Below are 27,392 nucleotides of genomic sequence, written 5' to 3' on the forward strand. Positions count from 1 at the left end.
CTGGGGAGGGTGGCTGGAGTCAGCAAGCAACCCCAGGAGCTGTGACATAATGTCTGAAGACATGGGCAGGAGGAGAACCAGGCAGCAGAGGCAGCTCCAGTTCCAGCCTCAACACCATTAGAGAGGAAATCAAGTCCAGTGGCTTTTAAGCACAGTCTGAGGGAGCATCACGCTAGAAGACTGAAAAAAAACCCAACAGTAACCCTTTCACTTCCTCAGGGAGAAAAATGCATTGCTTGGAGAGTCACAAAAAACCTTCTCCATATGGTTGCAGCTGTCAGATGATGATCTAAGGAGGGTTTGTCTTGAGAACATTGGATGAGCTCTTTAAAATTGTTGGTGCCAGAAATGGAGAGGGAAGGGAAGGGAAGGGAAGGGAAGGGAAGGGAAGGGAAGGGAAGGGAAGGGAAGGGAAGGGAAGGGAAGGGAAGGGAAGGGAAGGGAAGGGAAGGGAAGGGAAGGGAAGGGAAGGGAAGGGAAGGGAAGGGAAGGGAAGGGAAGGGAAGGGAAGGGAAGGGAAGGGAAGGGAAGGGAAGGGAAGGGAAGGGAAGGGAAGGGAAGGGAAGGGAAGGGAAGGGAAGGGAAGGGAAGGGAAGGGAAGGGAAGGGAAGGGAAGGGAAGGGAAGGGAAGGGAAGGGAAGGGAAGGGAAGGGAAGGGAAGGGAAGGGAAGGGAAGGGAAGGGAAGGGAAGGGAAGGGAAGGGAAGGGAAGGGAAGGGAATCTGTTTCTCAAGACTGTGTTCCCACGTATTTTGTGCTTCCCTGTCTGTATGTTTCACTTTCCTGCTCCTGCCACTCCCTTCACCCTTGCTGCACAGTAGCAAGCTGGGCAAATATTAACTACAATAATAAATGATTAATGAATTATCAATTGAAATCAAATTGCATAATGCAGAGAGATGGATGGCAAGGAAAAATACTGACTGCTGTGTTTATATTATTATATTGGAGAGAAGGTGGAGGCAGAGAGTTGAGAGGCTGCTACATCTGCTGCAGATCCTGAAGCATATCTTATACTCTGGCTATGCCAGGTAACTCCACAGTAAATTGAGTGTAGATACTCATGCAAAACTCTGTGTTTGATTTGCATGTAGCAGTCATTAAGACAGTGCATAAAAAAAATCCCATTTTTGCCTGTGCATATGAAGGCCAGAACCACCAATGGCAACTACTTGTGCACAGCTGGGCTGTAACAGCACGTGCTTGGAGAAGAGCAGGGCTCCTTGGGCAGGAGGCTCAGGCTTGATCTACTTTCATCAGCAGTATTTCCAACTGGTTAATGAACAAACACTCTGAAAGCTCCTCATGAGGTAGTCAAGATAGTTTTCCTGAGAAAAGCCAAAGCCTCACAATATCAAGAGCTGCCCTAACAAGTTCCTCCAAGGGTAAACTGAAACTACGAGGTGATAAGGTCGATATTTTCCAATGGTGTTTCCTAAAATATCCAGCAAAGTCAAAAATAATGAAGACAACCACTAATTTGGATTACTGCACTGAGGTGTAACTACCTGACATAAAACTTTCATGTTTGAAAATGGGCCTGAACCATTTGCTAGGGGTTAAATAGTGGTTAAGGAGCAGACCTGTGCTGGTTTTAGGACCTGACCACTAAAAACAAGGTATGAAGAAAGGCTGAAAAAGCAGCATGGGCACAAGAACTTGCCCATCTAACTCCCTGAAAGAGAGATGTTCCCTGAAAAAGGGCTGGATTCTGTGCTAAAGTCAGTCAGAGAGGCATGGAAACTCCTCTGTGGTCCAGGTGCTCTCATCTGGCTCTGTAAAAGAGGAGTTTCCCACTTGTCCCTTCTCTCTTCCTCTGGAAACACAAGTGCCAGCAGCTCAGCCACTAACTTCTTTTACATTTGGACATGGATGACATTGAGTGGTGTATCTTTAACAGCTCTTGCTTTTCTAGTTAAGCATTAATGTTTAACGAGATCAGCCTGCAGTTGTTCGTTAATGTGCAGTGCTCAGCTAATTAATACATCACTAGGAGAGCCAGTCTGGGAGAGAGAGCAAGTGCATTCCTGAGGCATTTCTCAGTCTTTAGAAAAGAAGGGGGGGGGGGGGGGGCGGGGGAAGGAAAGGAAAATTTGGCCAAAGGGTTCTTCAGAGAGGAGGAATAAAAGGAACTGAGCCCTCCAAGTGCTTGTGCTGCAATGCTGAGTGAACTTTCTGTGAAGCGGATGTCTCTCACCACACCACCATCCTCCTGATAAAAGATGAGTATGTAGTCCACAAGAAGCAGTGATGACGAAGCAGCTCGAGTGTCATAAAACCACATTGGCCTTGACAGCTACACACATTTTCCAAGCGAGAAGAAATAAACAAACCATCTTCTCATCCCCCTGCATCCCTGCTAATTTCTCTTACCAGCTCACCTCCCGCAACGGGGGTCACAGGGAGTTCAGGAAATTCTTGTCAGCACCTGGCTTGAGGCTGCTCCACTGTGCTGGGTGGGGCTGCAGCAGGTAGGGATATTTTTTTTTTTTTTTTTTAGAAATCATATGAACTGCTGCTAATTTTCACAAATGTAACAGGTATCCCATCCAATTTCAATTTATTGCATCTACAGTCCCCTTGCCTGTGTCAGGTGATGATTTGTCAGCCTAGCTGCTGAAGATAACATCTTTAAAATGCAACTCCGGTACTTTCTACTATTTCAGAATCCTGCAGGAAAATTGAAAGACCCTTTTGTGCTTATGTCAATTCAAATGTCAGCACAATTTTTAAACCAGAGAAGTACATTTAGAGCTACTGGATGAAAAAAATTTAAAACTATGAGGTCACTCTTGCTTCAAATAGTGTGTAAGAGACTGGTGTTCAGGGTTTTTAATAGTGATTTTAGAATGTGAGAATGTAAAATGTATTTTTCCATTTCTGTGGGAAAAGATAGGTACATGGTGCAAAACCTCTATTTATATGTAATATAAAAGATCAGGTGGGGTCATCAGAACCACTAAGCAGGAAGTTTAGTTTTTAAACATTTGGTCTTGGGAGTGTTGGAAGGAAGCAGAGAAATGGATCAATGTATGTATCACAAATTTAGGAAGAGGACCTAGATTTTAAAAGGAATGTGTCTTGCAGCTGCTGACATGGGGAAAAAAAAGTTATTTGGTACTGAATAATATATGATTTAGGATTAAAAATCATAACTATATGTGAGCCACTACCAGCAGCATTATAACTGGAGTTGCTAACACTACTAAATTCAACAGGTTTGAGAATTGTGGATCAGGCTCCTTAAAAACTGAATTAAAATCAGACACATTAGATTCTATTGATGTGCCTTCAGAGTTTCAGAGACTTTATAATTTAGGCCTTATCACTCATTGATAGTGATGTAGAAAAAATAAAATTAAAAAAAAAAAGAGGGAGGGAGAAAAATACAAACCACAGAACACCTCATATCATAACATTCTTAAAAATCACAAGAGTTGGCTATGGAGTTCCCAAACAAAAACTCAGTCCATGCAAACCAACTGTTCTTCCACCTCTGGATCCAGCATAGTGCTAAGTGGAGAACATATACAGGATGTCAATATTCAAATGCTGATGCTTGGGAAAACTGAAATGAATAGGGAAAATTAGAAACTTTGGCAGAGCAAGAATGGAAAGATTTTCAGTGCTACATATGAAATGTGGAAACCAAATGGAAATTGTGTTCTACCACCTATTTCATTACTGGTTAAATGTTGATGGGTACAAAAGTAAAATTTGCTATAGTCATTAGAGATGGAGGAAGAGAAGAGAGAAATGGAGAAGAGAAGGAGGGAAGTGAGAGAGGAGGAGAGGTCCACATCTCCAATAGGGGACAGCTGGGAACAAAGTTAAATGGCTTCTTCAGTAGAAGAGACCATCTTTACTTAGCTCTTCTGTGAGCATCCTTTCCACAGCAGTAAGTAAAACACTGATGAAGGAAGATTCTAACACTCATTGGACAACTACATTATTCAAGAGAAAAAAATAAGTTCATTCACTTTTAGTCTTAGATCTCATAGACCAAATCACTTATGTACATAGATATATTAATGCAAGCTTTGTTTTCAATAGCTATGAGGCCTGAGTTGTTGGAATTACGGGAATCTCTTATCATGAGTGCTAATGGACTTCTCCTGGCACCAGTGTCTGAGATTAGGAAGTTCTTCTATTGCCTTTTATCAGATGAGGAACTCAGAGTCAAGCTCCAGGATTACTCAGCAAGGCTGGAGAGAAATAGAGTTCAAAATTATTTTTAGTGAGACAGTAAAGACAAGATTTAAGCAGGAAACAATTTGGCTCATCATCTTGGACAGATAAGGAAGAATGAAAATGAGTATGGAATGAATAACCTTATTATTGTTACAGAAGAACAGTAACAGCCCTTGTTCAACTGAGGTGCCACTGTACAAGGTTTGAAGAAATACAGGTCAAGAGACTTGGAGTAACTGAAAAATAGAAATAGTAATTTTGAGTAAATTACTAGTTACCTGTATTGCCAGTAACTAAGTGTAACTTCTGCAACACCCAGATGGTATTTACACAGGATCAGAATAAGAGACAACACCATGACTGCCATCAAAAGCTGACTAATGGCCATATTCAGACTCCTGTTCAGACACTGATAATTTCTGGAATTGCTGTATCTATCCATGGAGCCAGTGACTTTCTCTTCTGACAATCGGTTGATAATGAATCAACAGTAACAGTATGAGTACTGAACAAAGCACAAGAACTTCCATGTAATCCTACACTCCTGAAAAACCAACAAATAAACAAACAAACAAACAAAATACAAAAACAGCAAGGCAAATGCATATCTTACTCTTCCACAAAATTCTTTCACAACAATGCTTTATCATCACTTGACATCACTGGAACATGTCCAAGGGAAAACCTAAACACACCCCTGGAAGGACATCACTACAACCTGTGATTGTGTCTACCAACAGTGCAACACACAAAGTCTTCAAGTCCTCTGATGTCTTAAAATCGCAACTCTCTTGCTGCTCCTCCTACTAATTTGTTTTTTTTCTTTTCCCATTATATTGCTGTTGCTGGAATGATCATAGATGATTAAGATTGAGCATTACTTTCTACTCATGCTGACACAGCCCATTATGCAGAGGGAGTCATAGAATCATTTAGGTTGGAAAAGGTTTCTAAGATCATTGAGCCCACTGTTAATCCAGCACTAGCAAAGCCATCACTAACCCATGTCCTCAAGTGACAGATTTACATAGTTTTTAAATCCCTCCAGGGGTGGGAAACCCCTCCATGGCCCTGAGCAGGCTGTGTGGGTGAAAGAAAGATTTCAGTGAATAATTTTTTTCTAATATCTGACCTAAATGTCTCTTGTTGTAACTTGAGGTCAACTTTTTTGCCTTCTCACTTGTTCCCTGGGAGAAGAACCCAATCCCCACCTGACTACCACCTCCTTTCAGGTCAAGAGCAATAAGCAAGGAGCACCCCCGACCCTTCTTTTTTCCAGGATATGGACAGCTGGACTACTACTGCTTCTCAGGAAACTTTGTGCTAGGGAGGAGTGGAGGCAGCACCGTGGGTAGTGCCCAGCACGTGGCACCACTTCATCTCACAGCTTACCCTCACTTTTTAGGGCTGGTGTGCAACAGCACACCTAGAATGAGCTTTTTAAAGATTGAAAGATTAAAAAGTAGGAATGCTCTTCCCAAATGATAAAAGCTAGCACAGTTTTAGCAGTACACTGAAAATCCCCCTCCTCTGAAATGAACTCAGTGAGAGCCTGGTGTGCAGTAGGCAAGACTTCAGCTCAAACACTGGGGGTTGCCACAGCCCAAACAATCAAATAAGGGACTTATCATAGGAAATGACAGGCAACCTCAGCCATAAGAGAGGTGATCACCTCCATCTAAACACTTTCTTTGAAACATATCTGCAAGGGAATAAAAACAGGATGCAAATGATTCAAGACTAAATACTCCGACATATCCTGCAATACCCTTTGCACTCTCTTTTTGACTCCAGGAAAAGCCAGGAAGATGAGTAGCAGCCCCGTTTCCGTTCCCTTTTCACCTCCCCTCAAGAAGAGTGACTTTTAACCTTATTATTTATATTACCCTTGCATCTGCAATTAGGCACTGCACAAACACGCGATCTGAGGGAAGTACCTGCCCCAAGGAGCGCACAGATGGGCAGAGGCAGGGGAAGTTTTAGACTGGATGATAACCCCTCTCGCTCGATGCCACAGAGACAGCCAGTTGTGCTGGGTGACATGGAGCCCCTCCTGCGGTGACACAGAGCAGACCCGCGCCCCTCTCCGTGCCGCAGCATCTGCCCGCGGTGGCTATCGCCCATCTGGCTTCCCAGGCGAGGGAGGTCACGCACGGAGGGGGTGAGAGCATCCTCCCTGGCAGCGTCCCTTTCTGCGGGGGTGGATGCAATTAGCCGGAGTCGTTAGGGCCGCCTTCATGGCTTTGTTAGAGCTGCCTTCGTGCCTTTGTTAGAGGCATCACTCCTCCCATGAAGCCCATTCTGTGCATGATGAGCTCGCTCTGCTCCATCAGGGTTTTACCAAGGCCAACTGCTCAATGGGGACTCGGTAAAATGAAGAACAAATACAACTTGAGCAGCAGCTCTAAGATTGGTTTTTTTACCCGCAATTCCAGCCTTTTTTATCTCTCCTCTAATTCCTCCCTTTGTAGGCATCCATCCTGGGGGCCCACAGGCTGAGAACCTTTCATCCCTTTGCAGCTAGAAAGCAGAGAGATGTTTATTTTCTTCCTCTATTCTCAGACTTAAAGAAAGCTTTTAAACCCAAATGGCTGCAGATTCACACCTCTTCCAGAGTATATCTGAATTCACTAAAAGCTCTTAGGTTTCCTGTCATCCTGTGAACATAAACAAAGTGCACAGCCACACCTCCGCTTGGAAACTGAAAAAAACAGAGGGAGAGCTAAAACCAACATGGAAGACCTTTGGCTAAGAGGTTGAGTAACAAACACATGCACGTGTACATACACACACACACACATCCCCCAGCCCCCCTCTACCTTGTTGGAGATTCAGTCCCTGCAGTGGAATGTGTAATACAAGCACAACAGCTGCCTATAGCACTAATCTAAGGAAAAGGTCAAGGAAAGGTATGTATCCAGCATTCGTTTTGAAATACTCTATAAGGAGAATGTGCTGAGGGTTTTTTTTTTTTTGTTTTGTTTTTGGTTTTTTTTTTTTTCCCATTCTAATGCCTTTAGCATACTTCTCCATGGCCTTTTCACATTGATGAAACCAAGAGAATCAAGCAGGGTTCCCTCTGGTATTAAAGATCACACTCTGAGCTGGGCTGGTTGTGAGTGTTTTTAAAGGAGAACTTGCTCTGGACAGAGAGTTGCTTAAATATTAAGCAGTGGAATGTAGTTGCAGTTTCAATTTGTGAAGGATAGTGGTGATTTTGAATGAGGAACAGATGAGGGTTTTTTTGTATGTTTTGAAGTCAAAACAAACTTGCTAATGGATTGGAGTGAAAAGGGAAAAAATATGAATTTTAAAATTACATCAAGGAAAAAAAGTCTAGATTGGTGCTGTACATGAATAACCTTCTCTATGGACACTGCTTCAGTCTGAGACAATATTTAGGAGAAAAGAGTACAATTCTCCAAAGGTCAAAACCCTCTATCAATAATGTTGGAATGTAGCTTTTCTCTTCTTTAATTTCTTTAGGAATGTGAACGGAAAATAGTAATCTTTGTAAGTCATGTATCGATAGCAAAATGTTTAACATTGCAACCCTTAGAAGAAAATAGTAAATTCACAGGAATTACTCAGAGAATCGGCCTAAAAAAGATTTCTTCTCCACCCCTACTATTATTATTATTGGTGGTAGATTATTTTTCTAATAGGATTAACATTACCTTCTTGGCTTCTGTGCAAATGGGTCAGTTCACCTTGCCATAAGCTGTTTTAGTGTGAACAGAGAAAAGAGAGTTCTCAAATCCTTGAGCTATTTTTTTTTAAGAAGGAGCCTCCTGATGGCCTATTCTTCCTACAAAAAGAGACATATTCATTCATTCATTCATTTATATTGACCTATCTCATGATGGAAAGATTCTCAGTAAAGGCTGTGTCAGATCCTACCAGTGAAATTTCAAGGAAAAGTCCATGGAAGAACTTCATGGACATAAAGCTTTTGCCATGTTATAGATAAAGAAAGGCACATACTCAAAGCCCAACAGTGCTAAAGACTGCTCAGTATTCTTTCTGGCTGGAAAACCTGATTTTCACTCCTGTCCTACTGTTGGGGGTGATGCTTTTACGTAACCCAGTTCTCCCAGAAAAAGTCTCCATTTGGTGCTAAGAGAAAGACAGAGGAGTCCTTCAGGATGAAAGGTAAGAAAAGCAAATTATTCTATCAAGCTAAAGAGCAGTTCCTCCAAATGAAGAACCATTTGCATGCCATTTGGGTTCACTTGGAGAGAGGCCTTCCTTTTCCTTCCATTCCTGCCACCCAGCCCATGAGTGAACATGGGGATGAAGAGGAGAGTCTACATTATACTCCAAATGCATTAAGGATCCCAGCACATTGCTATAGGCCATCAGAATAAACCTGGCAGTGCTTTGAAGTCTGTAAACTGATTCCTAGATAACTGCTCAGAGTTTCTCCCCTCCCCATGCCCCAAACAGCTTTTCATTTGATGTTCTGGCACAGAGCTAATCTGAGAAAGGATCAGAAACTCGAAGCTATTGACAGTACTGACAGGAGTGTCTCAGTGTGACAGCTGATTGAGCCCCTCTCACATTTCACTGACAAACTCAATTGCTCCAGTAAATCGAGTGAAAGTCAATACTCCTCCTCAAGCTCTGGGTGTATCGCCCTCTCTGAGCCTTCCTGGGGGCCCCTTGTTGCTGCCAGCACTTGTAGGACCCATCTGAGAGCTCATCCCTCTGTGAAATGGAGACACGAACCTGCAGCTCAGGGTTTGGGGTTTTGAGGGCAGCGATGCAGTGCTTACCCTATCAATATAAAGCCTGGTTTGTCTTACTTCTCCTCCTTCACCATTTTCCTTTTTTTTTCCCGTTGTTTTTTAATAGAAACCTCTCCTGGAAAATCGAGTTTCATTCTAAGTCCTCAACCCAGGCAGACACTGTAACAGCCAGGCAATGTTGGAGGTGCAGGAGAGTGTTGTCTGCACATCCAGCCCTCCCCAAGCAATGCCCATATGGCAGTGAACATTGGGGTTAAAAACAGGAAATACAGGTCTGTCTCTGCTGGCTTTTTCTGCTGTAAATCAGCAATAAAAGCCAGCTGTGAGGAGTCAAATCTTATACAGGTAGAGGAGGTGGAAGAAGAGGCTCAAGCCTGTTGCAGATGGCAACCTTGTGTTAGTCCTGAGTAACCAGGCAATTAAATCAGTGACTTAACAGGCTTTTTCCACACTTTAATTGTGAAGCAGAGGTGTCTGTGGCCCAGAGCAAGCAAACCACAAAGCAGACTTAGCAACATGCAAGAGGAACATGAATTTTCACAGAATAAGGCACAGGGAGACAGGGTACATGGTGAGGAACATATGCAGGCTACTGTTTGCAAATGGAAATCAAATAGGCTGACATTACCAATAATGAAGTGTGAGGTTGGCGTGGTTTCTCTCTCAGATTTCAGCACGGTTTATTTTTATAGAGGCAGCTTCCTCGTGCAAAGTGTTGGCAAACAGGCTGCTGGCAGGGAGGTGGGGAGAGGGGCAGCAGGACAAGGCTTCTTGCGGAGGACACAGGGCATTCCCCACCTGCTGGGACGGAGCACCGAGCAGCAGAGATGGAGCTCCAAGAGAAAAAAGTGACATTTCTTAGACACAAATGGCCTAGATACTGATCTGGGTTGGTGAGAGGAGTAAGGGAAGGTTTAGGAGCAGAAACAGGAGAAAGTAAAATGGTGCTGAGCAGGAATCAGGTGCTGAGAGGGCAAGGGTTAAACATAACAAGCTTGAAGACAGAGCTGGGCAAACAAAATAACAGGCTCTTTGTTGCATGAAGTCAAGTAACCAAAGACACTCCTACCTAAATATACTCCCCTGTCCCCAGGTTATTAGAGCACATCAAGCTTTGCCTTTACTTACCCCATACTGCAAACAGCTGAGGACACAAAAGCTACACTGTCCCGTCAGCCTTAAAAAGAAAACAACTTGAACATTGCAACATCTCCATCCCAGAGCCATGCTCTGATGCCTGGATCAACACACACAGATGGCCTGCCCTGGTCCCACTGCTGCATCCTGGCAGCTCAATGCCCTGTAGCCAGAGCATCCTGCAGGCTTCCCTGCCTCCTGGCTCTGCATGGACACATGTTGTCCCAACCAAATGACCTCATCTGGACTGGATTGAGCCTTCCAAGTAAAAATAAATACAGCACATAGGAACTGGCAGTGATTTTCAAAGATTTAAGTTGGGTCCTTCTTAGTTTTCACTCAGCACATTGTACATTTCTTTTCTGCTACAAAACTGGGGGCATTTTATATTCCCTGCTCCAATACATATTTTATAAATCTGCCTCTTATGCAGTTAATATTTTGGTTCCAAAGTTAATTGGTTAAAACACATATTAATGGATTTGGCATGGAAAAAAGAAAAAGAGGCAGGTGAAAGAAATGCTGGGGGAAGAAAAATAACAGTGGTGTTTGGAATGGTTCTGAAGCCAAGATAGAAAACCTGGTCTTTTTAATGGGACCACCCAAGTGAGAAAGACCTTAAGCTTTTACTCACGTGTGTTATGTTCACTGCAGTGTAATTCAAAGTCCAGAGAGGAGTTAGAAAAAGTAGTAGTGGGGTTTATTAAGGGCTTAGCAGATGAGACAAAGTGCTGGGCTCCCACCAAAGGCCATTCCCAAATTTGCCAGCAGAATCTCAAGTCTGGTTCAACAAACACAGGAGCAGAAAGACTGTGCTGCTGGAATAACCTGACTGCCTGGATTTTGTGTAAGTCAACCATGGTTCAGCAGCTTCTCCTGAATATATATGTTGGGGTTTTTCCAGAGGTGAGTAACATTGACTCCTCTAAACACATTTCTGAGATCCAAACCAAAGAAAATCCCAAACCCCTTCTGAAGACCTCTAAACAGAACAGCATTTGAGGTTGTTGTATTTTGTCCAAACAACAACCTATACAGGAATCCCTATTATTTGAAAATAATTACTTAATTCAATACCAAACCTTTATGTGTTATGAATTGTTCACTTGCGTTGGCTGAGTTAGGTCTAAGGTTCATTGTCAGGGCATAATTAAAAATATTGCCAGCAAGGGAAATGTTTATGATGCTATAAGTGCCAAGATAAGACAAACTAAGAAGTAATAAAGGAAAGAGAAGTTTAGAAAGCCACTTAAAAAAGAGAAGTGGATGGAGATAGAACAGAGCTGCCAGCAATGGAAAAACTGGGTTCTTAGATTACTTGCTCCTACTGCTTTCTCCAGCCCAGTTGAAACACTCCCATCAGCAAAATCCTGTCATTAGATTTAGTGATGGCATCTCCAAGGATACAGCAACAGCCATGTGCAGGACTGGCTGTATCTGCATCTCCTCTCTCTGGGATTACACTGTTTGCATCCTAGCCTCTAGGAAAGAGGATGATTGATGTATAACAGTGGAGGAAGGAGTAGGGAGACTTTCGGGAGGGGCAGGAGATGGCAAAATCTGGCACCCAACATGAAACATTTAAGCCCTAAACTTCTGGGGGGATATGATCCTACCCTGCAGTGTTGCTATATTTTTGCCACAGAATTAAAAAGAAGGACTTTTCCTGGTGTCACTGCAGGCCACAGAGGATAAATCCAAGTGACAGGACTTAAGTTATTAATATGAGGAATTAGAGATGAGAAGTAAAGCAGCTTATAATGACTCTCCCTTTTGCTCTTTGGATTGCAAGCTTCAGTATTGATTTTAAAATGCACTGTCTTCATCCTAACAGCTACTTGAAAATGCACTTTGAGAGTTTCTTCACCTTGCAGCCTCTTCAGCATGATTTGATAATGATAAAAAGAGAACATAAAAGCTTTTGCATCAGGTATTATTATATTAATTCATTTCCTTGTTTTCTAAGCACAACCACTGACCTGCTGGGAGGGTGCTGAGAGAGCGATTTCAATTAACTTCTTTACAAGGATAGCTAGTGTTTGACTCAGAGCCTTAATTCCCAATAGTGTCAGTGCAGGAAGGCATGGGTGCCTTGACAACACCTCATTCAGCCAGTCGTCTCAAGTCCAGCTACAGGAGTGACCTGCAAAAATCCTGCAACAGCTCTGACCTTGCTGCACCAGGTAATGCAAAGTTTGTGGGGAGTGGTTACCACTTCCTTGTCATCTTGTTCACAAAGATATTCAGGCAACCTCAGGATACTCATAAAAATCTTGCCCCACAATACTATAGACAACACAAGTATCCATATCCAGATGGAAACTTTTGTTTTCCCCGACCAACACATGACATGGCAAAAAGATGGAGCAGCTCAGTGAGTCCTGAAGGGCACATAGGGTTGGCAAAGTTAATTTTGTCATCTATTCTGACCCCAGCTTTGAGGTGAGGCAAACACATTTCCTACTCAGTTGCAAAACATTTTGAGGTCTTTTTAAAATGCTTAACCTCTACTACCAAAATAGCCAAGATGGGCATCTTTGGTGGGACAAAACACCTGGCCGAATCCCTCATAACTTTTTCCTGTTTGCTCTCAGTGTTGTGCAGGTAGAGTCTAACTCGTTCCAAAAAGGGAGTGAAATAACTACTCTGTCAAATCATTCATCTCCTTGGAGAGATAAGCCTGAGAAGGAAAACTAAGGTGAAATAACTTGGCTGAGATCAGTGCTGGAGAATGAGAGTCAATTTCCTGGCCTCCTACTCCAATACTCAGTTGCTAGATTGATCCTGCTATCTTACAAAAATGAACTTCACTACTCAAGGACAGACAGTGAGGTTTCCTGTGGATTTTCACTTTTCTCTCTGTGTTTTTCTTCAACAAAAGAAAATCCATTAATATTCAATCATTCCGGCATGTAAGATGCAGTTGCTAAAATGGTTTTGCACTTAACAGCCTCCAGTTGTAGACTAAATTGATGACACTTAAAACATGCCCAGGAGCCATAGCAGAATGATCCTATTACAGCAGTGCCTTAGTAGTGCTGTGTTAGTTAAGGTTCTGTTGGCTGGTTCTGAAAGTTTATAACCCAGCTGTGAATATATTCTCCAGGCTGGGACCAGTTGCCAAGGGGATTTATTCCTGCAGCGAATCATATGGCTTTTTGGGTTGGTTTTATCTTTTGCAGCTACTTTAGATCACAATTTTGTCTGTTTCTTTTTAAGATACAGCATAAAAAGAAAAAGAATAAAACATCCCTCTGTCATGAGGCTAGTAGGAGCTGTACTATATTGCAAGCTAGAGTTAACCTACCTCAGGCAATCCTTACCCCATGCCAATATCCAAGTACTCCATGGTCTTTAACATGAAGGATATCAGTGCTGCTTTCACAGCTTTCTTTATAAGAGATCTGAGGTTTTCCAGGAATTAAATCACGATTGGTTTTGTGGGAAACCTGTGACATACTCAGCATCTCTGAAGGGTGAGCCAACTCCATAGGCACTGAACCTCCTCTTTTCCCAACTGCTTTAAAGACTTTCAAACTACAGCTTGAATGATTTCTCCCCTGCACGAGGAACTTTTTTTTCTTCTACAAAGACCACTTTGGTTACAGTTCTATCTGACACAGCTTTCTGAGTGGTTTCCAGGAGGTAATGTTTTAAAAACTGATTTGGCCTATATAAGGAGACTTTAAACCCAAGGTACACACATATCTACTGTCACTTACCAAACCAGACTTGTGTGCAAGAACAAGAAACCCATGAAGTGGGATATAGTAGAGAGTAAGGGGACATAAGGAGCAAAGGCCTCTTTGGACAGAGCAATGAAAAATGTTCCTGTCACCATGGTCAACCCAACAGCAGAACAAGCTCTCAAGAGCCCAAGCTGATGGAAAATTTAATTTTCTGTTTATAACAAGTATCCATATATTTTCCATGTGAAACAAGTATCAGAACCAGATATTTGCTGAATGCAGAGCAAACGTATTGGGTACAATTCCAAACAGATGACCTGCTGAAATATAGGACCTCAATTTCATTGTCTTGACATTGACTCTGGTACAATGTCAGTAAAAGGAGGGTGCAAGCTGCCACCATTCTGCTAGGGTTGCATTTTGCACCCATGCTGACTGAGACAGGTGTGAAGTGCTCCACAAAGCTTCAAGCACAACACTCCAATCAACAAGGCAAGTCCTGCTCTCCATCTGCCACCCTCCACAAAGCCTTTGCACTTCCCTTGCACCTCACAGCTCTCAGCAGCTCTGAGCGGGCTGCTCAGTTTGCATGAACCTCAGAGGAGATGGGATCGGGATTCACGTGGCATCTGTCATCTAAAAGGTGGCTGACTGAGGCTGACCCTGACATGGTGTCTTCACATGCTGGCATCTGCTAAGGGGAAATGGTAACAGGAGTGGGAAAGGCAGCAGATGTGGAGCTCTTCAGCCTGGAGAAGAAAACGTTTTATGGAGACCTTATAGCAATATTCCAGTATGTGAGGGGAGCCCAGAGGGAAGATGGATAGGGGGCTTCTGCAGGAACTGCAGTGACAGGACAAAGAGTAAAGGGTACAAGTTGTAAAACAAGAAGTTTAGGTTAGATACATTTTTACTAGAAGAAATTTTTTATTGTGAGACACTGGCACAGATTGCCAGGGAGGTTGTGGATGACCCAATCCTGGCAGTGCTCAAAGTCAGGTTGGATAAGGACTTGAGCAACCTGGTCTGGTGGGAGGTGACCCTGCAGGCCCATGGCAGGGAGGGGCTGGAAGTGGATGGTCTCTAAGATGCATTCCGACCCCTTAACATTCTATGATTCTGTGATTCCATAAGAGGCAGCCAGAATACCAGAGAATAATGATGAAATTATATAATAATTATATAATTATCAAATGGACAAGTCCAAATCTTCATCCAGGACATTTCCTCATCCATCTGCATGTTGTTCCTGTCTTGGCTGAGTCTCCTAACAGCAGGTAAGCTGCTAAGGCAGAGGGTTTGGAATCACTCTTTCCTTCCCCATCCATGCAGAGAGATCACTGAAAACAACAAAATACTTATTAATTCTGCTTGGATTTCAAAACCTAAGTTCCACAACACAGCATTTTCTTCAGCTGCTTTAGGTCTCTTTTAACATGCTGGTACATGTTTGCCTTTGAGTATAAATGACCCTTTTAAATTGAGGCCAAGGATGACAATTGATAACAATAATATTTTTCATGTTAGCAACACTTTTCATTCAGAGGGCTCTCAAACTGATTTTTGAAATAGTATGGCTTCCCTTCATCCACGACCAAAATGAACCTACCTCCAAGGTAGAACAAAGGAGCCATCGATGCAAGGCAGCACAGCAATTTAGGGCAGGAAGTCCAGAACTATATGTCCCACTGAGGCAGAGGGTCAAATAAAGTTGGCAGAAAGCATATCCTGAATAAGAGCCTGGACAAAACATCATGACCAGCTCCAACTCAGAAGAGAAAGTGCAACGGGATCATCACTCACTAGAAAAGGTCAGAGCCCCAATCTTTACATCTTGAACAGGGGCAGGGCACTGTGTTAATGCTCACATTCAGAAGTGCCTCAAAAGAAAAAGAAAAAAGGCAATTTGCTGATTGCACTCCTGAAGGCTTTGCTACAACAAAAAGAAAGTGCACTATGAGTTTTTTGGTCTCCCTTTTCTGGTAAAAAGGAAAGGTTCTATTGAACTTCAGTCTACACTGTGCTACACTTTACAGGAAGCCCAACCCACTCTGAAATTAATATGAACAGTAAGAGGAGACCATAAGGCGGAAAACTCTTGAAGTGAGTACGAAACTATTCATAAAATGAGTGAGAAAAGGAAATAAGTGATTATAAAAGGTCATTAGAAATGTCAGCTTACAAATGGCATTGTGTGAAGGGAGGTGTAACCCACTGCAAGAAAAACCTACCACAGCTGAACTTGCAGAGGACAACCATAACTTCAATCTCTTTTGTTCGGAAGTTTACATTTAGGAAATTTCTTTCATAATACTATCACTGCAAAACTTATATAAATCCAAAGAATGGGGATTAATCCACCCAGCTTCCATTCCCAACAGATTAATGAAATGAAAAAAATTTCCCAGTCACCAGGAATTCATCTGCTCAGCAGCAGATTCAGCAATTACCTGGACACAACTGCTGTATGAAATTGGGAGGTCTTGAGAAAAGGCACCTGGGATATCTCTTGTCCCCAGCCAGATCCCACTGAGAGGATTCCATCTTTTATAAAACATTTCTGAGATTAAATTTTCTGCAGCATTTTTTTCATCCAGTGAAACTTCTTTTTGCTTAAGACACCACCAGCAACAAATAAATGGGTAAGCGAAGGTGATTGATCTTGCTAAGTACAACACCTTGTGTAATGGAAGGGTGAAACACTCTGACACGGCAGGAAGAACAAGATGCCCAAGAATTACATGAGTATTTTGAACACTAAAAAATTAATTGGTTAGATAAGTGTAATGACAGAGGTAAAAGGGTTGCTTTTAATAGACACCAGAAGCAAAAGTGATGTGTTTATCAGTGGTGCTATACGTAACACTTCTATGAGTTCTCAATGACTGGAACACTTTCCTACAGTTACAAGTTCTTTGCATGATCTTCTACCCTGCTTTATTACACCAGCAAAGTATTTTACTGTCCAGATACCGCAGTCATTTAACAGTCTCTCTCTTTACATTTTACTTCTTATTTTAGGTCTTTATTACCTGTGCAGAATCCAATGATTTTTTCAAGCAGAGATTCAAGCTCTGCTTGAAAAATGTGGGTACAGGAGATGGTGGACAGCACACACTCACTCCTACAATTCTCTCTTCCTGCTTCATTCCACCCATATCATTCCAAGTTAGCCAATACATTCACTTATTTTTATCACTCTTATTTCTTTTACCAGAGAGAAATATTAACTGAGGGAGTGTGATCCAGATTTGCTCAGATGAAGTACAGGAGCCTTTGCATTCCTTCATTTCATGCCTCAGTGCATTTCTTGCTAACAAGTGGAAGAATGCAAGGGAGAGCCAGTATGGCTGAGGCAGATTCTCCAAAATTTGGTCTCAGTCCTCTGCTACACCCTCAACAGCTATAACAGTGCTGGCTGCCAAAGGAACTTAGCTCTGACACAATTCAGCTCAGGACAGTTAGGTATTTGAAGAGGAGGGTTTATTTTATACAATTTTTATCCTCCTCCCTGACAAACTCCCACCCTGTTTTTTTAAGATAGGAAATTATCAGTAGCCCTGAACATGTAAAATTTGACAGCAGTTTACCAGACAATTTTTATTGGTCTCTTCATCTTTGCTGTTACTTTTGTTCTTCTATAAATTTCTTCAAACATTAAACAGTGTTATTTCTACAACAACTTTGGCAAAGATCAAATAGCGCGGCAGGTTTTCTCCAATTTTCTACTACCACCAGCCAGGTAATGAAGAGCTAGATGGAGACAAAAGATGTTTTTCTTTCCTTTTCCGTCCTAAAGGATTTTGTCCTGGAATTCCACACAGTCAGTGAAAATATTTTAAAAAGTAATTAAGGTGGATGTTGTGGGGTGAGAAGGTTCTGGAGATTGGTTTCAGTCCAGTACTTAAGTCATTGTGCTTTTGCTGAAAGAATGACAACATCAATGAATAGCACTGCCTCATCTAGTTAAAAAGAAACCAAAACTGCTAGGGAAACCAGAATAATTATGAATTAAACTACTGTTTACTCTCAGAAGACCTCCAGTCACTGAAAGCTCTGTTCTGACATATATATATGTATATATTATTCTACAAACCCCAATCCAGTGACTTGGACAGAGAAGTTGGACTTCTCACAACTGTTTTACACAAGATGAAGGTCACTGCATGCCTCACTTCAACAGTGCAGTGTTTTCTTCAAGGAATCCAGAAATCCTCAAGAAAGGTGCTTGAATTAGGCTCTGCTTGGTGCCACTGAAGTCCCAGGGAGCTAAACTCTTGATTAGTCTCACCAGCTGCTGAATCCTGCTGCAACCAGGATCTTAAAATCTTATCCTTGCAAGGACTGCACATGCATTAGATTATACTGAAATCTACTTCAATTTGAAAAGGAAAACAAAGTCTGAGAGAGATTATTTAATCCCTGAATTCAACTTTTTGAAAGAGTCAAAATCTCATGAGGCTTCAGGGGAAAGGAGGACATTCAGATGAGGCTGAAGCAGCCCACAGGGGAAGCTGCCTATTTCATTTCTAGAACATGGGCCATGTGCATTTATTTTTAGCTTTGAACTGTGTTCCTCTGCCTCCTGCCAGTAGTCCTGAGCCCTGTGCTGGTGCAATGAAAGCAATGGCTCAGCCATTCTCTAATAGCTTTTACTTCTTAATAAAGAACAGCATTTAGGCAAAGGATGAGGTTACTGTCAGAGGGGTCATGATTAATAATGATTAATATGATCCTTGCCAACATGAACTGATCCACCATTCACTAAATAATTACTCTGCAGCATGGATACCATTTCCAGAGGAGGCACACGTTTGTCATATTAAAACCAAGACCAAACACAGGGAAGGAAAAGGGAACCTGACTTCTCGGTAACACTTGATCTCACAGTAACCACCAGAAAAGTTAAGCAAAGGTGGAGGTGGGGGGGGAAGGAAAAAAAAAATGTACAACAACTGCAAATCAAAATATAAAATATAAAATATAAAATTTTAAATGTAAAAGCAGCTAAACACTGTGGAGAAGCAATGGAAAGCAAATAAAACGAAACCCTCATAAGGGAGAGCTGCATATGTGGAGGACAGGGTGCACTCTGCTACTTCTGGCTCTTAACCTTATGCGTAACTCTAACATGCACATTATTTGCCCACCCACACATTTCCCTCCTGTTCTTAAATTACATTTTTGTTTTCCTCAGAAAGCACACAAATGAAATTGCTCTCTGGGAGACATCTTTCCATCTCTATGTGTAGTATGCTACTTGGCATAGGGAAATCTTAGTCCAGGATTGTCATTCTTCAACAACAGTGCATCTCAAATAATAAGGAACATTATAACTTTATAACATTATGGGGAAGCATAAACTAATGGGAATCTAATAAGCACTCCAAAGGGCATATATGAACCTTACAATTACAGCAGGATGCTTGTGGTGCAGAGACTTGGTTCTTGGCCTCAGAGCATGGATAAATTTTACTCCCACAAAGCACACAAACAACAAGCAATAGTGCCAAAGGCAGACAAGGACATGGGGGTTTTGCTTGCAAGAGGTGACCTTTTCTGGGGACTCCTGTCCATCACCTTGCTTCACTGACCCAAAGCTTCATCATGACCATCCATGACGGATGCTTCTCTAGTTCACTCAGCTCTATTTCCTTCAGGGTTTTCAAAGCTTTGGTGGGATTTATATTGCACTGTTTACCCTACCACGTCATCATGCAGGGTTTGATTTGGACTGGGGGAGTCACAGAACACAGACCACCAGTCCCTCTCCTGTTCTGGTGCAAATCCAACAGGAAGGTTGGGTTCCTTGTGCCTGTTGTGAAATCCCAGCCCTGTGTAAGCCCGTGTGGACTTCTGTGCTTGACAGGTCCAGATTTTAAACACTGGTGACTTGAAACATGGAAAATATCATGCAGAGACTTGGGGTCTTTGACAAACTGAGGGAAGCAGGGCTCAAGTCAAGAAGTGCCATTTCTTCTAGAGGCATCTTGGAGAATCACAGAATATTCTGAGTTGAAAGGGTTCCACTAAGATCATCAAGTGCAACTCTTAGCCCTGCACAGACACCCCAAAAATCCACCCTGTGTGTCCCTGAGAGTGGTGGATAAATGCTCATAGAGCTCTGGCAGCCTCAGGGCTCTGGCCATTCCCTAGGGAGCCTGAGCAGTGCCCAGCAGCCTGTGGGGGAAGAACCCTTTCCTGATATCCAACCTAAATCCCCTCTGATCCATCTTCATGCTGTTTACTCAAGTCCTGCTGCTCACAAGAATGAAGAGATCAGTGTCTGTCCCTCCTCTTCCCCTCACAAGGAAGTTGTAACTGCAATGAGGTCTCCCCTAAGTCTCCTCTTTTCCAGCCTGAAATCAGAAATGATGGTAAATTAAATCCTTGGCAATGAGGTTATGATTTGCTTCAGCCAGGGCAGTGTGTGCTTAGGACTTTTTGTCAGTTTCCTAATTAACTTGAAGGAATGAAAGAAAAATCATCTCTTTGCAAAACATCACCTTTCACAAAACATTCAGCTGAAGAGTAGTTGGTAACTTTAAAACCAAAGCTTTAAATAGCTAATGGTATAAAAACCACATACATATTTATGCATACCTTCATGCAAATAAAAACTAAGTTTCATTTTCATACAACTTTACAGAGACACCAGAGTGAAACACAAAGCAACATAGGGAAAAAAAAAAAAAAAGAAAAAAGAAAAATAAAAATGACCCCAACAACAATAACAATAAGGGAGGTAAATCTTAAAATTAAATTAAATCTTAAAATTAAAATCTGAGACAGGGTGCAGGAGGCAAGGGTAGAGCTCTGCAAACAAAACTAAATACAGTGCACTGTTTTTTCCCTTCACAAAGTGAAGTAAGCTGTTCCTAAAAAAATGCTTCCTTGGTTTTCTGGTAATTAGTGTCCTGGAGGATTAGCCTACAATCATCAGCAAGTGTTTGCCTTTCCCAGTCAACGTCACCATAGAAGTCTGTGTTTATCTACAAGGCCCAGGGGATAATTTATAAGCTGAGCTGAGGTCCTGCATTCACAGACAAATGTTCCACACTGCCACCCACCCTCCTGTACTAGTTTCCTCCCCATCTACCTCCTATCCCCTGAAATATAGACAGGACCCTTCCAGGAGCATGACGAACAAGCTTTACAGCCTCTGAAGCAAGCACTTGCCCAATAGTTTATGTTGATACAGCAAATAAAGAGGTACTGATATGGTCAACGCATCATCAGGCATCAAAAATTAGATTTCAGGAAGCAACTGAATGCAAAAAATATTTTATCACTCTTCAGAAACCATCAAAGAGAATGGGATAGTTTTTCCCCTCTGAAAACTGTTGTCTACACTCTAATTAAAATATAGCCTTTTGTGAGTTTGAGGTATGTGGGAACCCAGGGCACAGGAAATATTTCTCTGTCTGCTCTGAGAAGACCTGGCCTCCAGAGAAGCACTGACTTTGACCCTCATTCATAGAGAAAGCTTCCAAGATTTCAAGATAAACTAGAGTCCACAAAAATGTGAAAAAGATTATAAAGAGCAGTATAGCATATCACTTGGGTAAGAAATTTAAGTTTTAGGATTTTTAGTATGTTATAGATGGGAACAAGATGGAAGTTTTAGGGAGGAGGCAGGTTCTTCTTTACCTTCTTCTTCCTTCTTCTTCATGGGTTTGGGTGATGTCTTGTAATTGGGTAGAACAATCCTCATTGCAGGCTTTGAGGGATCAGTTATTGAGTTAAAAGGGAAAATAATCCAGGTGTCATTTCTGAATTGGATAGCTTGGTCTTAAAAGACTTTGTAACAAGAGATTGCTGGCCATTTTTATGGTGCTTTTCTAGTGTGCAGAGTCTGGCATAGATGGCGTGCAGAACTTTAAATAAGATAACAATAAACAAAAAGATAAAGACCAAAAAAGTCTGGTGCATCTCCTTTTCCTAACACAAACCACAAAACCACTCCAAAAGAGTTTCCCCCGAACAAAAGAACCCCTAAAGAAAAATTAAATGTAAAACAAAAACAAAAAACAAACAAACAAACAAACAAAATAACAAAAACTAAGCAATAGAGGTTTACTATCCAGGGTTTGCTAGAGACAGTGCTTTGTAAAACCTCTCTGCAATCAAAATGTTCTAACTTTATTTCTAATCTATGCTTCCAGTGCTGTAATGGTGTTCTGGTTCCCTTTAAAGTAATTCAACCAGAGTACATAAAAATACAAAATACTAAGATTAGTAAGAGTGTTTATTTCTAAATTGATTTTCCCCTGGTGTGTTAGAACCTGAAAATGAGAATATTAAACTTGCATTGAGAGAATTGGAAGCTAGTCTTTTAAAGAAAACTAATATGAATCCTTGTCTTGATGGTAAATTGACAATATAGCTCATGACAATTAATTTCTTAATTTGAAAATTCTAATAAAAGCACCCAAGCAAAATAAAGCAAACCAGTGAAAGACTTAATTCTAGAAAGAATTTGTAAGTGCAAACAACATTCCTCATAACAGAAAATACTGCAGAACAGATACATGGATGGATGGTAGGTTTATAGAAAAGATAGAACTGTTCTCAAATCTCAAACATTAACAAAACCGGGCTTTGAAACACTATTATTAATTAAAGTTGATGAACATGCAGGTTGAAGATAAAAACCACTTTTCTTCCTGAGAATTCATATATTTTCCCTTCAGGAAACTATCAGGAGTTTCTGGAGCTTCATGAACAGGGTTTCAATCTGCCTCAGGTCTAAACTCAGTCACAGGCTGTCCACAAGATACATTAGAGAGCAAAGATATTTGGTAATTGAGACCACCTTCTTCACTCTTCCACATGTAACATTGGGTGACCTGATTTTATAAAATGTTTGCTCAAACCAAATTGTGTTTCATCTTTGGAAAAAATGGTCTCCTGATTCAGGCTCATCTTTAGCAACAAAGACAGGAGGCCATAAGAACTAAAAAAAAATTGTCAGGGATGAACTTGGCTAGTCTGAGTAAGTGCTAAGTGGTAGGGGGAAGGAAGAGATCACCAGCTGGCTGTTATTCCAAGCACAGTCCAATTGCAATTACTGAACCCTACCAGTGATCCCACCAATATCAATTTGACCAATTTTTGAATAAGGGGCCATTCATTCTAAGTAATGAATATTGAAACCTAGCCATTGGTTTGTGAACAAATGTCATAAGGAACCCCAATAAAGAATGTCCTTGTGATGGTGTCACTTCAGAACAAAAGCGTGCGATGAACTACCACCCAACCAGGCAGCTACAGTAGGAGACCAAAGGTTTCTTGCATTTAGCCAGCAAGGAAATGCAATAATCTTTAAGAAAGGCATTGCCTGGAGTGGATTCTTATAAAGAAACAGAATTAATGAATAAGTAAACCAGATGGGAATAAGCCAGGCTAGGGAATTAACATCTCCTAGTGCAATGAATCCCCAATCTTGCTTGAGGGTTTTTCTACAAGTAAGAAACACAAAAATATTAATGTTGTACCATTGTCAATCATGCCAAGGATTCTGTTTGTGTCCAGGAATTCTGATATGCAACAACACAGATCAAACCCACCAGATGTTAAGACATTCTTAGATTTCACCAGTTAAGGTACATATTGACTGACCTGATCTGAGTCTTTCACTTGAGAATTTTTCCCTTTTCTGCAACCACAACTCATAAGCAGTTTTGCATCTCCAATGACTTTTCCCTATAAGAGATAAGGAAGGAAAAACATCAGCACAATCTGAACCACTGAAGACCAAGAGGCTTGTATTTGTAGGGGAAAAAAGGGCATTAGGGAAGCCTGTGGACTCTTCCTGTGCTGCTGGGAGGTTCATTTTCACAGAGAGGGAGCTCCCAATCTGCCAAGAAGACTTCACCAAAGGATAATATCCCAACGGTATGGAAGTCAGAGGCAGAAGGAAGACAAGGTGTGTGGAAAAAGAAAGTGGGAAAGCAAAGCTAAAAAGAAGCACATTATTTTAACTTATGGCTTTCATACACTTGCATGAACAGGAACATGTCTAGCATGCCCACCCAGAACAAATACCAAACAGCAGAGACTTGAGGAAAAGCTCATACACTACTTTTTCTCTTCACTTTTACCAAGTTAATACCTACTTGCTTCTAACGTGCCCAGATTTGGTGAAATAAAATCTTCAGGAAAGACGTGCTCTCAGTAGAACAACGGGTCCACATCACCCCTGCTAAACCCATGCCAAGAATCCAAGAGGACATTCTCACCTCACACTGCTACTACAGAGTCTGCAATGTCTGTGACATAGAATCATAGAACATTTCGGTTGGAAGAGAACTTAGAGATCACCCTGTTCCACCCCCTGCCATGGGCAGGGACATATTTCCCTAGACCAGGTTCCTGCAAGTTCCCTCTAATCTGGGCTTGGATGCTTCCAGGGATTGATGCTCAAACCAACAGAGATTTGCAAAGAAATAGAGTCCACTCACTCTCTTTTTACCTGCAACCAATAGTCTGTGAGAGAAGCTGACCTCAGACGCCTTTATTTTTGTTTAAAATCTATCAGACTGACTGAATGTGATCCAAGCAGCATCAGACTGACTGAATGTTAACAGTGTTCTTTTCTGGGGGTTATTTGAGTCACTTTGGTTCTTCACTAAAGTATTTTTTGTTCCTTATCAAATCTGGACGTCTTGATAAATCATCATGGCAGAAAGGAGTTGGGATTCCAGACTTGGTGAAAATGCTGCTTGAATTAAAACTGCATGGAGTCAGAAAGAGCCAGTGAAGTCCCTACAAATTATCACAATTACTTATTTTTCCATAGGCATGCAAACAAAGACATTGCCTACTTCCAGAATTTTGCTGTCCACAGCTGAAAAATAAACACTCTTGGCATCTGCTGGGGAACACAGGGAGAATCTGCTCATGTACAATCATAAGATTTCAGCTGGATTAATTTATATAGAAAAGGAGATCCCAAAACAGTTAGCAAGTTTGGCCAAGTGGAAGTGCTCTGCCCTAAATGATGAGGAAGGGAAAGGGCACGATTAAAAGGAATTGCAGCCATTGTTCAATGTCAGGGCACAGTAGAGAGATGACCCTTTGTGGCAGGAATTAAAAACAGGCAGATAAACTTTTGGTCACCTTGGGAGAGTATGCAACCTGCCAGGTGTGCAGAGGTCGCTTTCTTGGTGAGCTCAGCATCTCATAAATTTCAGCAAGGTCAGATAATGTGCAGAAATTATCTTTTTTTCTCTTTCCAAAAGAGAAGCTGGGAAAAAACTATGACACTGAAAAGGTTGTACTGATATCTAATCTGATAACTGCCCAAAATGCCTCATGTTTGGGCTGCTGATTACAAACTCTCAAACTCTGAGGTTTTCAGGGGGCTTCTTCCAACTGGCCTCCTCTGCCTGTGACTGCCATCTGTCAAAGGCATTTCACTCTTGCCCCATTATTGCAATCCTTCAACAATTGGTCTGTAATCTATTAAAGTTGTTTTTTTTTTTTTTTCTCAGAAAGAAGTGCTTAAACTATAAGTAAAAGCAAGTGTATTAAAATGCTGTGTTAGAGATAGGAAACTGAGGCACTGGGAGAGATCCCTTTGTCTAACTTTCTAGATACTCCAAAGCACATGAGACAAATTAGAACTATAAAAAGACCTAGGAAAGACTCACACATTTCCCAAAAGGCCACTGGATACCTTGGGGTGGCTATAGCATAAATATACACTTGTTGTTAGGAAACTATATGCACATATGTCTCATTGATACTCGGCTTGTCCCACTGTCCATTGCAAAGTCGTTACGTCCAATAAGATAATCCAACCCTTTTTCAACCACAAGCCAAGGAAAAAAACTCCCATTTTTAGACCCTTCTATGGCTCTAATGCCACCTGAGCTCATGGCAAACCGTGGCCATGTTCTCCTGTCCAAATGGAAGTATCACCAGTTTTATTTAACAGAGAGAAATCACAAGATGTTACCCATAACAACCTCGAAAATCAAGAGTACAATGGAAATATGAATCCAAAACTTGAGAGTTTTTTGTATTTTCCTCTGACACTACAAGAATGAAGGGGCCCTTCAATTCCCTAAGAAAAGCTAAATGAAAGCAATGCACTGGATAAATAATCCCACCTCCTTTTCCAGCTGCAGATGCACCTTGCTTAAAGTGCATTGGATGAATGAGCTACTACTTCCACCTTATTTTAGGAAAACTCCTTATGAGCAGATGATTAATTTGCAGATAGGTGTCTAACATTAGGCAGCTAAGTTGAAAGGCAAAAGAGGAAAAAAAAAAAAGCATATGGACAACATTTGCAGCCAGTCGCAGCTCTGTTCCAGAGCAGATGGAGGCCTTGTCATTCAGGGGTTTCCGCACATACACCAAGCAGTTCAGTGGGGATAGGGAAAGGGGCTTCTGTTTGGATGCTTCTGTCTGGAACCAGATTAGACGAAAGCATGCTTTTCAACAGCACACGCCTTGTGTTACATTAAACATGCATGTGCAACTTCAGCTTTTATTCAGCGATCTGAAACCGAGCCCTACAGGGTGCTAAGGGTTAGTGAGTTTTTGTTTGTTTATTTGTATGTTATTTTACAGTTTCTAGTGCCCAAGGAGTTTGTTAAAAATTAAAACACCTCACTAAAGCTATCCTGCTGTGGTGGCTGCCTCCTAATATTTCCCTCCTTTCTTTGTCCAGCAGTGCTTGGTGGTCACAGGGAATGAGAGAACACCACAAAAAGAGGAGCCTCATCTGACTGGGTATAGATGTTTGGTCTTAATTAATTGAGAATTATTTCTATGATTCCTGGACTTTGAATAACATGAGGTACTATTGTTTAGAAGTAGGTAGGCACAAGGTTTTCCAACAGGGAAGATCGCTTTGCCTTCTGCTGACTCACATCCACTGCCAGACATCATCCTTCTCAAGGCAAAAGAACAAGAAGGCTCCTTGACATATGTCCTATTATCCTGCCTCTTATAGGGAATCTGGCTGGCCTCACCCACCTCCTTGCACCATGGGCTCCAGCAGTCAGCCAAAGTTTGCAGAAAAGTAAAAAAAAAAAAAAAAAAAAACAAACCAAAAAAACCCCATAATAATAGTAACAAGGCTTAATTATCTCAGCTGCACGGGTGACAGGAGCTGAGCAGTTGCCAGTTTTAACAGCCTGTGGTTGAGAAAAACTGAACTGCATCACCCAGAAGTCAAATGAGGGTCGGTCACAACTCATTTCACGCCAGCAGCTCCAGGGGAGGCACAGGGCACACACAAATCACTGCGGCGTTGCCCAGAGCCATCCCGTGTGGAGCTGCCAGCTCCGCTTAAAGGAGTCAGACACGAAGCACATGGCACTGGCCAGCCTCCAGGGAGCTGCCAGGCTCTCTGCTCTGGAGTTGCTAGCTGGGATTAACAGTAGGATCCTGTCTTCCAAGTCTGTGGCTGGAAAGCTCAGCTATAGTGGTGGGCTTGTCTTAGCCCTGTGCCATACACCTTGAAGAAGCTGAAAGGTCCAGCTGGGCTCTAACCTGATTGGTTTTCATTAGCCTTTCTCTCTTTTAAGCAACAGCAATAGAAAATACTGGAAGCAGCTTTTTCCCCAGGGAGCTGGCAGAACGACTCAGAGGGTGGTTAGGCACTGGAACCA

At 41.8% G+C, this 27,392-nt stretch overlaps 1 protein-coding gene and 1 long non-coding RNA gene across 5 annotated transcripts in view; both read right to left on the minus strand.

The window, feature by feature from the left end:
• Positions 1–27,392, minus strand: part of SETBP1 (SET binding protein 1) — a 270,005-nt gene that overhangs the window by 194,603 nt on the left and 48,010 nt on the right. For 2 of the 4 annotated variants that reach the window (XM_072922715.1, XM_012577517.5), the window contains exon 3: positions 23,386–23,469. The exons of the other annotated variants lie outside the window; for them this stretch is intronic. In XM_072922715.1, coding sequence (XP_072778816.1) covers positions 23,386–23,469 — 84 coding nt within the window. The remainder of the gene's footprint in view (positions 1–23,385; positions 23,470–27,392) is intronic. 4 annotated transcript variants of the gene reach the window in all.
• On the minus strand, positions 1,817–23,379 carry LOC140681957 (uncharacterized). The gene is made up of 2 exons (XR_012053178.1): positions 15,374–23,379; positions 1,817–15,104 (listed from the first exon to the last, which is right to left on the minus strand). It is a non-coding gene; the product is annotated as an uncharacterized lncRNA (long non-coding RNA).

Source organism: Taeniopygia guttata, chromosome Z (genome assembly GCF_048771995.1).
Source record: "Taeniopygia guttata chromosome Z, bTaeGut7.mat, whole genome shotgun sequence".
NCBI lineage: Eukaryota > Metazoa > Chordata > Aves > Passeriformes > Estrildidae > Taeniopygia > Taeniopygia guttata.